Here is an 11,455-nt window from a genome sequence, read left to right as displayed (position 1 = left end):
GGTCGCACTCGTTTCAGTCATTTAAGTCAACGATAAAAAACAAATTTACAAGTCGGACTAAAAATGCCAGGATGCTAGCTTGCGGGGAAGAGGCGGGGACCGAGCGTGTAGGCGGGCCCTAAGGGCGCGCTGTGGGCGAGGACCGAGCGTGTGGGCGGGCCCTAAGGGCGCGCTGTGGGCGAGGACCGAGCGTGTGGGCGGGCCCTAAGGGCGCGCTGTGGGCGGGGACCGAGCGTGTGGGCGGGCCCCGAGCGTGTGGTCGGGACAGCAGTGAGGGTGGGGATGGAGCCCGCTTGTGGGCGGGGCCGGGGCGCAGGGCGGGGCGGGTGTGTGGACGAGGCCCGAGCGCGGAAGGGGCGAGGCGCTCGCCCCCAAGCGACTCTGCCCAGGAGCCCCCGGCTCTCGCGAGAGCAGGGCGTCGTGACGCGCGGGCGGGCGGGGCGCGTCGCGGGCGCCGGCGGGCGCGTTTGAATCTGGTCCGAGCGCGGGAAACGGCGAGTCCGGGTGACGAGGTGAGCACCGCGGTGCTGGCCCGGGAAGGGCTCGGGGCAGGGGGCCGAGAAACGGCGGGGGTCGGGCGAGGCGGGTCCCCAGCACCGCAGCCTCTGCGTGGGCCGGATCCGAACACACGGCCTGACTCGGGGCTCTGAGGTAGAGGCGGGCACCCGGGCCCTGGGCGCGCGGACTCCGTGCCTTCCCTCTGGGACTGGCCAGAGAGTACCCCCCGTCCCTGCACCCGAGACTGACCCCAGAGAGGACCCCCAGCTCTGGACCCGGGGACTGACCACAGAGAGGACCCCCAAGCCTAGGCCCAGGGACTGACCACAGAGAGGACCCCCAGCCCTGGACCCGGGGACTGACTACAGAGAGGACCCCCAACCCTAGACCGGGGAAGTGACCTCAGAGAGGACCCCCAGCCCTGGACCTGAGGACTGACCCCAGAGAGGACCCCCACCCCTGGACTGGGGACTGACCTCAGAGAGGACCCCCGGCCTGGACCTGAGGAGAGGATCTCAGAGAATATCAGTTCCCTGAGCCCTCATGTCCAGGGGGAAGCTGTTGCCAAGCATCTCTCATAGTTCGTGGGAGGGCTGGAACACGGCCTACAGGTGGTGACAAGGTGACAGGGATCTCCTTTTTAATGCTCATCTTAATTCAGTGCCAGACCTCCTGTGTGAAGAGCACCCTGCAGTGGGGACAGATAACTGCCTGGTGAGTGAGATGATCTCTCGCCCTGAAAGTGGCATCTGGCTGGAGGGGTGAGGTCTTGTGCACAACTAGTACAAGAAACATATAATGTGCACTCTGAGAGACAGACTAAGTTGAGAAGTTAGTGCCCCTAAAGAGCTGTAATCACTAGTGTGGGAGAGAAAATGGGGAGTATGGTCATATCTTGGTGGTCTAGTGGAAGCGGAGTGCTGTATGAAGACTGAAATGCCAAGGGGTGTACTTGGAAAGAGAGGCCCGCAGAAAAGTTACCAGAATTCCAGAAAGGTTCGCAGACTCACCAGTTTAAGATGTTTGGTTCCATGTACTTGATTGCACCTTTTTAGAATGTTTATTTTTAAACTTGTGAATTGGTACTAGCCATTATTAGTCATCCAGCTTGTCGCTGGCCACCCTCCCTGCCGCTTGGCCAGCAGAAAGTTATGCTTCATAGCTCAGCCATCTGAGTTGAGGAATGAGGTGGCCAGACTTCATGGTACTTATGTGGGGAAGTTATTTTCTGCTTTTGTTGGTTTAATTTAGACACTAAGATCTATGTTTCTATGTTTAAGATGACTCTCTATCCCTGTAATTATTGCCGTTGGTACTAGTAATTTTCCATATTGCCCTTTTAAAGCGGTGCAGGAGGTTTTCATTTATTTTTACAGGGAGGGGTCCTGTTGCATATATGTTCCATCATTTTGCCGTGACTTCATCTTTGGGTTGATGTCAAACTGGGGATTGCTAGCACCAGGTGTTGTAAATGGAAAATAGGCTTTATTGGGGGAAACACAGGCAAGGAAGGAGCTTGCACGCAATCCCCTGAGCTCTCAGTCCTCGCTCGCGCTAATGAGCTCCCAGGTGACCCCAGTGCCACACTGAATAACAAGGTGACTGTGCCTGGGATTTTCTTGATGGACAAATGGCACTTTAGAAAGGGAGGTTCAGGATTTAGCAGCTGGGATCAGCCTGTTCTTTTGTTGAGCCGACTCAGACCTGCCTGAGCATCTTGCGAAGGTACTAACAAGGGAGAGAAGGTGAGCCTCCTAGAGCCATATAGATTTCTCTTTCCTTAGTTAGTAGCTTCTTTAAGAATTGATAATAACAGGGCCGGCCCGGTGGCTTAGCGGTTAAGTGCGTGCGCTCGGCTGCTGGCGGCCCGGGTTCGGATCCGGGCGCACACCGACATACCGCTTCTCCAACCATGCTGAGGCCGTGTCCCACGTACAGCAACTAGAAGGATGTGCAACTATGACATACAACTATCTACTGGGGCTTTGGGGGGAAAAATAAATAAATAAATAAAATTATAAAAAAAAAGAATTGATAATATAATGTTTTGTTGATACTATCCTCAGTAAAGAAAATAAGGGAATTATTTTTTTAGATATTATAACTTGTTTTATGTCAGAATATTGTTAGAAACTGTCTACCATAGGTGGTGCAGGAATTTTCTTGCAGTTTTGGATGTTAGTACCAAATTACATCTTGTAGGAAAAGGTATATTTACAAATGCAAGTTTCAGTATGATTGTGTTTTCCGCAGAATAAATGCCGTCTGAAAAACAGTTTCATCCGTCATGGAAAAACGTGAGACATTTGTACAAGTGGTGTCTAAGGAGCTGATTGAAGAATTTTTGCAATTCATTCAACTTGATGTAAGTTTTATGTTTAGCTTTATTGTGATTTTGACTGTTAATGTAAAACATTTTTCTAAAATCATTATGTCCACAAATGAAATAGTCATCTCAGTGAATCCTTAGGAACCAAGGTTTATGAAAAAAAAAATAAAACAGGGCCGGCCTGGTGGCGTAGTGATTAAGTGCGTTCCGCGGTGGCGGCCCTGCGGTTCGGCACCCTGGGCACGCGTGCGCAGGGACACACCGCTTGTCAAGCCATGCTGTGGCGGCGTCCCACATAAAGTAGAGGAAGATGGGCAGGATGTTAGCCCAGGGCCAGTCTTCCTCAGCAAAAAGAGGAGGATTAGCAGATGTTAGCTCAGGGCTGATCTTCCTCACACACACATACACACACACACAAAATAAAATAAAAGAAATAAAACAAAACTATATTCAAATAGACCTGATGATGGGCAACTGTTCACAAATTGTATTTCCTGCTTTCTAAGAGGGATGTTGTAAGGATGCTGAGCGCTATAACGTGAAGTGCTTCTATTTACCTAACAAATATTTATTGAGCTCCTACTATGTATGTGGCATAGTGAGGAAGACAGATATTTTTTCGTCCGCAGGCTATTTACAGTGTTGTGGTAGATCCAGGCATGTAAATAGAGCAGAATAAGGGCTCAGCTGGGGCAGGGATATAGGTGGGGCTCCAAATCCAGCCATGGAATGTTTCCCATCCCAGTGGAAAGGCTATGGAAGCTCAGATCTACAAGGTACACAGAAGTTACCCAGTCAAAGAGGAGCTTGGGGAAGGACCCCTCTAACCAAAGCGGTAACTTTAAAGACTGGAGAAGGCATGTTGTGTTTGAACTTGAAAGCATTTGTAGGGTTGGAGTGTAGACATGCAAGGTGAGGAACAGGGCAAGAGCCCTGGGGATGAGACCTTGATTACGTCAGGCCTTCTTTGCCTTTTTAAGGAGTTGAGACTTTATCCAGAGAGAAATGGGGGCTTTAAGCAGAGAGTGACCTGTGTGCAAGAGAACAAAAGAGGGAGAGAAAACTAGTGGGGTGGAAGAGAGAGACAGAAAAATAAGATTTGCCTGTTGGAAGTATTCCTTCTGCTGCACATGAAGACTAGATTGGAGAGCAACACAAGAGGCCAGAGAGGAATGGAGAGGCTGTGCCTGGTAGTTGAATTAGGACATGGAAATGAGAAGATGTGGGTGCTTTTGTGAGCTGTGAGGTGGTGGGGTGATGGCACTACTGATTGATTGGATATGGGCCAGGGAAAGGGCCAAGGAGGATCACAGGTTTCTGACTTGTGGTGCCATTCAGTGAGATCATGAACGTGGGAAGAATGCAGGTTTGAGGGAGAAGATTGGCTCAGTTTGGGATGTGCTGAATGGCTGCCAGAGGGACATGTACAAGGAGATGTCTGGTAGGCGGGGGGAGGGGTATGTCTGAAGCCCAGGAAAGAGGCCTGGGCTAGAGACTGAAATTCAGGAGTTGTCAGCTCCAGCTAGAATCTTAAGTCATGGGAATGCATGGGATCATCTGTGTAGTGTAATAGGAGAAAAGGGGTCTAGGACAGCTCTGAGGAACCCCAGTGTTTAAGGTACCAACTCTAAAATACTTGTGACCTTGGGGCAGAAGATGCGTACCTCACTTGTTCTGATGATGCAGTGAAAATCAGATTAGTGATGACTAAGAATTAGAGAGGAACCTAATAATAAATTTGTTCCTAGCAACATGTATGAAGTTATTTTTCTTTATAAGAGGGAAATGAGCTTATAATATGATTTTGTATCATAAAATGGTATCCTATAAACTTAAAAATAATCAGCACAAACTCACAGGCAGCACCTCACTGTGCAAGTGTCTATAAGCGCAAACTATTGAGATGTTACGTAAATGTCTGCATTAGCAGTAGGAGTGTAGATGATTTGTATTAGATGTGCAATACACATGTGGTTTAAAGTCTAAAAGGTCGTTGTAAACTACATACCATAGTGTTAACTAAAATCACAAACTAAATTGATGATAAGGAAGCTAAGTTAATATTAATTTAAAATCAAAAGGCAAAAATACAGCATTTGGGTAGCACAGTCAATGCAGGATCACACTGGTGCTGTGATGACAAAACGTCCTTTGAGGTGCGTTCACGTGTGGGGTCCCAGGAGCTGGCAGGTGTTTGGGGTGTGTGCGTTTTGCGTGTATCTGCAACTCCACTCAGTGGGTACAGTTTTCTGAAATCACCTGGTGATGAAATCCTGCATAAGCAAACCAGAAATTCGCCTTTTGCTCAAATTGTTCCCTAATGTATCTTTTGCGTTGGAACAAATTTGCATTTCAAAACAAGTATTATAGAGCAGAACCAACTGTGGTGGACCCTCTGTACCCCCTTGTTTGAGGGTGGAGGATCAGTGTTGGGAGTAGGAGGACTCGGGCCTGAGGAGAAGCACCATTTGACTGAGATGTCCTGAGTGCCTTCTGTGTGCCACACTCTGCTCTGTGGGTTGGGATACAGTGCATACAAAGCAAAATTTCTGCTCACGTGGAGTTTATGTTCTAGTGGTAGAGGGAGACAAACAAGAACACAGGTGTATATGCTAATCACACAGGGTGGAGGATGGGAGTGGCGGGCGGTTTTGATCAAAGATCTAGATGGGCATGTGGAGATGGGGGAGAAATCTGGACAAAAGGGATGAGAAGGCTGAGAGCCTGAGGCAGGCACAAAAGGGGACAGCTCAGGTGTGGACTTGAGAGGAGGGGAGAAGTTAGGATGGAGAAGTTGCCTTAGAGGGCCCCGGAGGGGTGGGCCTGCCCTCTCCTTTCCTGTTGGAGTAATTGCAAAGTTGAAGGAAAGTTGCAAGAAAAACACAAAGGAGTCCTGAATGCCCTACACTCAGGTCTGTCAGTTGTTCCCAGCTGCACATTGTCCTTATCATTCTTTGTACGCACATATTCTTTTGGATCATTTGAGAGTCAGTTGCAGGCATTGTGTCTCATTATCCCTAAATGTTTCAGTGTGTATTTTCCTAGAACAAGATATTCTCTTACATAATTACAATAAAATCTTCCAAGTCAGGAAATATGACATTGGTACAATGATGTTTTAGCTGCAGGACATACTCATGTTCCTTTTCTTCCTACCCCAGGACTCAGTCCAGTATCACACGTTGCATCCAGTGGTCATGATTTGTTAGTTTTCTTTAACCCGGAGAGGTTCTCAACCTTACTTTATTTTTCATGATGTTGACAGTTTTGAAGAGTGCAGGCAGCTGTTTTGTGGCAGATCCTTCAGTTTGCATTTATTTGATGGTCTGATTATTATTTTATGTGTTTTGGCAGGAACTATATAAGTGGTGTCGCATCCTCCTCAGTGGAGGCACGTGGTGTCAGTTTGTCCCATTATTGGTGGTGGTAGTTTTGATCACTCTGTAAAGCTGCTCTTTCCACTTTGTAATTAATAAGTCATCTGTGGGGAAATAACTAGATAGCCTGCTCCTCATCAAACTTCTACCCACTGGGTTTAGCATCCACTGATGATTCTTGCCTGAATCAATTATTACTATAATGGCTATAAAATCTTGATTTTTCCATCCCATATTCCTTCTGTATTTAGTCATTGGCATTCTGTAGCATGCCAATACTATTAGTTAATTATTTGTTATTATTTATTCATTATCATTATGGCCTCATTGATTCTTATTTTATTCAATGGGTTATAATCCACTGCTGTCACTATTTTGGTGCTGATTGTCCCAGATTGGCTACAGGGAGTCCCTTGAAGCTGGATTCTCTCTCCTTTTGATAATGGCCTCTATTTGCTGTATTAAAGAGTAGGTGAGGTCATCTGCTCAGAGTGAGGAAATGGTGGATGGCTCAGAGGTTTGAAGGATAGTTGAGAGGATCTGAAATGGTCTCAATGGCTAATGGGAGAGAATGATGTCTAGAGATGACTCGAGGATGGGCTTTGAGGGCCCAAGTCGGGCTGGAGACCAGAAACTTAAAGTGCAATCACTTGGCATGACTGCGTTGTTATTATTGTTGCTATTATTATTTTAGCTCTAGTGTACTTTTGTAACCTAATTATAGGCCTGGAGATGGTGGACGTCTGGACAGATTGATCTTAGGGAGGATTTTGCTAAATTGGTAAAATTTTAAACTCCAAAGATTAGAATACTAGGGTTGAACAGGTGGGGGAGGAATCTGCTACACTTTCTGTCTGATAATTCCTGTACTTTTCCCTTTTAGGAATGGATTTCAAAAACTACCACCAAACTCTTGAACTTGTCGCTAAGTTAGCACTTAATCTTTTTTTCGATGCCTTTATAAAAAGGATAGAACTAATTTTTTTTTTTTTTACTTTTTTTTATTATTGATGTTTTAACAGTTTTTAACATTGTGAAATTTTGGGTTGTACATTTTTGTTTGTCCATCACCATATATATGTCTCCCTTCACCCCTTGTGCCCACCCGCCACTCCCATCCCCACCCCTGTAGCCCCTGGTAACCACAATACAGTTTTCTCTGTCCATGTGTTGGTTTATATTCCACATATGAGTGAGATCATACAGTGTTTGTCTTTCTCCTTCTGGCTTACTTCACTTAACATAATACCCTCCAGGTCCATCCATGTTGTTGCAAATGGGATGATTTTGTCTTTTTTATGGCTGAGTAGTATTCCATTGTATCTATATACCACATTTTCTTGATCCAATCATCAGTTGAGGGACACTTAGGTTGCTTCCACTTCTTGGCTATGGTGAATAATGCTGCAGTGAACATAGGGGTGCATAAACCTCTTTGGATTGTTGATTTCAGGTTCGTTGGATAGATTCCCAGTAGTGGGATGGCTGGATCATAGGGCATCTCTATTTTTAATTCTTTGAGGAATCTCCATACCGTTTTCCTTGGAGGCTGCACCAGTTTGCATTCCCACCAGCTGTGTATGAGGGTTCCTGTTTCTCCACATCCTCTCCAACATTTGTTGTTTTTTGCCTTGGTGATTATAGCCATTCTAACGGGCGTGAGGTGGTATCTTAGTGTGGTTTTGATTTGCATTTCCCTGATGATTGGTGATGTTGAACATCTTTTCATGTGCCTATTGGCCATCTGTATATCTTCTTTGGAGAAGTGTCTGTTTATTTCCTCTGCCCATTTTTTGATCGGGTTGTTTGTTTTTTTGTTGTTCAGTTGTGTGAGTTCTTTATATATTATGGAGATCAACCCCTTGTCAGATGTATGTTTTGCAAATATTCTCTCCCAGCTGGTGGGTTGTCTGTTCCATCTTGATTCTGGTTTCGTTTGTCTTATAGAAGCTCTTTTATTTGAAGTGTAATACTTGCTATTTATTTTACAGAAAGATGCTTCTGACCCTTTCAACCTAAATGAATTACTAGATGAATTATCAAGGAAACAGAAGGAGGAACTATGGCAAAGGCTCAAGAATTTATTGACAGATGTGTTGTTAGAGAGCCCTGTGGATGGGTGGCATGCAGGGGAAGCCCAGGGTGAAGATAATATGGAAACAGAGCATGGTGCAAAAATGGTAGTATTGGTCTTTCAAAACTAAAAATTTTCCCCTTTTCTTTGTTAAAAAATAATTGTGTATTGTGTATAATTGAATTTTAAGTTAAGGAAAAATTTAAAATTAAAAGTCAAGAATATTAGAAGTCTGTTTATTGTAGTTTCACCCTTTTCCAGTCGTACCATTATTAATCTATTCAATGTTGCTGTTCTTTTCAGACAACTGACTTGTATTCAGCTTAATAAGCTAGAAATGTGGCTTGATTTTTATAAATTTAGTAACTTTTACACTTCTTTTAAAAATTGAATTTTAAGTTGATTTTAATTTACTCATGCTTTGATTTTTTTCATTTATAGAAAAAAAACATAGAAATAATTCATGCAATTACATCTGTGATTCTTGCTTCTGTGTCTGTAATAAATGAAAGTGAGAACTATGAAGCCTTACTGGAATGTGCTGTTATATTAAATGGTAAGTTGACTTGTTATAATGTGGCATATTTAGAAGTGGGGCGTCTAAATGACACTCTGTAAAGGGAAGCCAGCGGTAAAGTAGAAGCAGAAGTAGTGTTAAGGCATGACTTTGCAATCAAGCTTCTTTATTTCAGCTAGAAAAGGAGTGAAGGAGTATTCTTTTACGGGCTGTCCTGAGTAATTAGCTTAAGCCACATACGAAAGTTTTAGATGGTGAGAATGTGCATTATTGAGCAAATAACTGCTATTGTTTTCAGCTTTTTCAGGAATGTCTTGTTTGACCTACAGGACCAGTGAAAAGAGCTTTAAGGGAAAATAGTCTGATTATAATTTTCTCAGCTGGTAATTACTGCCAGGTAGTTTCAATTTAACCAAGCATTTGTGACATTGAATTTTTTTCTTTAAATATGTTATGAACATGGCCTGAGGAATAATTGTTGACTCTTAGGGGAGTTTTATTGTACTAAAATTTATATCATGGTACTTTTCAAGTTTTAGCTAAACTGTAAAACTAGTTATTAATTTAGGAGGAACACTAGTCTGAATTAATGAGATGATCTGATTATGAAATATTTATATAAAATTATTTTATAGATATAAAAGATGTAAAAGTAATTTTAAGTAATAGTTTTAAAGAAAAACCTCCCAAGTACCCTCACCCTTCACTATTTGAGTATAATTAGTTCCATGTGACAAATTCTCTCATCAAGTTTTTCCAAGTTTTTCGTTTTCAGCATCACTTGGATTTATGTATCTGTTTAGAGTGCTGTTTTATTCAGAATTGTTACATTGAAATACAGTGTTTTATTAAGGAGTCACCCCTAATCAATATAAAAATAGCTCCCAGATGTGTTGTGAATGTTACTACCAGTTTGTTTATTTGCAGTTTCCGCATCACTTGCATAAAATGATTGATGCTAATATTGGAGTTGCTCCCAACTTCCCCTTAATTCAAGAATTTTACATTAGTTATAATGGCGTTCAGCTATCTATGGATTATAATTATGAGCACATTATTAGTATTTTAATTTAATGCTTGAGCTTTTCTGTTAATAAAAGCACTGCAGTTGTTGTATTCATTATAATAGTTGCTTTTACTAGTTTTCACCAATGAGCTGGAATTTGAGGCCAGCACATTGAGGGACAGTTATAGTGCATTAGCCATCAGTAGACGTGACCTGGCTCTGGGGTGAAGTGTTCCTGTGGGTGTCCTTGCACTTATACCTGGATGGCCTCAATATCTGCCTCTCTGAAATTAAAGATTTGAGCAATATGACCTCTCTGAGTCTTCCAGTTCTAAAATTCTCTATTCTGTTGGGTCTGCTTTTATAACAGTAGTAAAACAACTTTTTAATTAACATCATTTGTATTCTATAAATAATGTGTATAAATCTTGGGCAAGTTAAACATAAACTAATATTTGCTTAACAAACCTATATAAGTCATAGTACTCTACACTACTAAATATGAACTAATGTTGATTTACTTTACTAATTGAACAATTACTGTGCTCTGTTTTAGGTATTTTATATGCGTTACCTGAATCTGAACGAAAGCTGCAGAGTTCCATTCAGGATTTGTGTGTTATGTGGTGGGAGAAAGGCCTGCCTGCCAAAGAAGATATGGGGAAGACTGCTTTTATCATGCTGTTAAGGAAGAGTCTCGAGACTAAAACAGTATGTTTACTTTTTAAAATATATACTTTACTGAAAAAGTGGCTGTGTTTATATCAGTTAGGAATTGTGCTTGCTTGTGAATCTCCTGACTGCAGTGGCCTCCCTAGTTAGGTGTTTGGTTTTTTTTTGTGTGTGTGAGGAAGATCAGCCCTGAGCTAACATCTGATGCCAATCCTCCTCTTTTTTTTTTGGCTGGGGAAGATTGGTCCTGGGCTAACATCCGTGCCCATCTTCCTCTACTTTATATGGGACACCACCACAGCATGGCTTGACAAGTGGTGCGTCAGTGCGCGCCCAGGATCCAAACCTGCGAACCCTGGGCTGCCGAAGCAGAGCATGCACACTTTGCTACACCACTGGGCTGGCCCCTTTAGTGTAGTTTTGATTTGCATTTCCCTAATAATTAGTGATGTTGAGCGTCTTTTCATGTGCCTGTTGGCCATCTGTATATCTTTGGAAAAATGTCTGTTCAGACCCTCTGCCCATTTTTGGATCAAGTTGTTTGTTTTTTTCTTCTTGAGTTGTGTGTGTTCTTTATATATTTTGGAGGTTAACCCCATGACAGATGTATGATTTGCAAATATTTTCTCCCAGTTAGTGAGTTGTCTTTTCATTTTGTTCCTGGTTTCCTTTGCCTTGCAGAAGGTCTTTATTCTGGTGAAATCTCATGTGTTTATTTTTTTCTTTTGTTTCCCTTGTCCGAGCAGACATGGTATTCGAAAAGATCCTTCTAAGACCAATGTCAGAGTGTGCTGCCTGTATTTTCTTCTAGGAGTTTTATAGTTTCACGTCTTACCTTCAAGTCTTTAATGCATTTTGAGTTAATTTTTGTGTATGGCAAGAGATAATGGTCTACTTTTATTCTTTGGCATGTGGTTGTCCAGTTTTCCCAACACCACTTGAAGAGACTTTCCTTTCTCTGTTGTATGTTCTTAGCTCCTTT

General features: G+C 43.1%; 1 protein-coding gene across 3 annotated transcripts in view; it reads left to right on the top strand.

The window, feature by feature from the left end:
- The first annotated feature begins 434 nt into the window (after positions 1 to 434).
- The window catches only part of NCAPG2 (non-SMC condensin II complex subunit G2), a 78,115-nt gene continuing 67,094 nt past the window's right edge, over positions 435 to 11,455 (top strand). For 2 of the 3 annotated variants that reach the window (XM_058534224.1, XM_058534242.1), the window contains exons 1-5: positions 435 to 512; positions 2,752 to 2,863; positions 8,196 to 8,384; positions 8,720 to 8,834; positions 10,358 to 10,512. In XM_058534224.1, the coding sequence (XP_058390207.1) occupies positions 2,786 to 2,863; positions 8,196 to 8,384; positions 8,720 to 8,834; positions 10,358 to 10,512 (537 nt within the window). In that variant the 5' untranslated portion in view covers positions 435 to 512; positions 2,752 to 2,785. Of the gene's footprint in view, positions 513 to 911; positions 1,213 to 2,751; positions 2,864 to 8,195; positions 8,385 to 8,719; positions 8,835 to 10,357; positions 10,513 to 11,455 lie in introns of those variants that run through there. The other variant, XM_058534233.1, reaches the window with a different exon arrangement.

This window comes from Diceros bicornis, chromosome 3 (assembly GCF_020826845.1).
Source record: "Diceros bicornis minor isolate mBicDic1 chromosome 3, mDicBic1.mat.cur, whole genome shotgun sequence".
NCBI classification, from domain to species: Eukaryota; Metazoa; Chordata; class Mammalia; order Perissodactyla; family Rhinocerotidae; genus Diceros; species Diceros bicornis.
The sequence above is the reverse complement of the archived record's forward strand: the minus strand, read 5'-3'. Positions and strand labels throughout refer to the sequence as shown.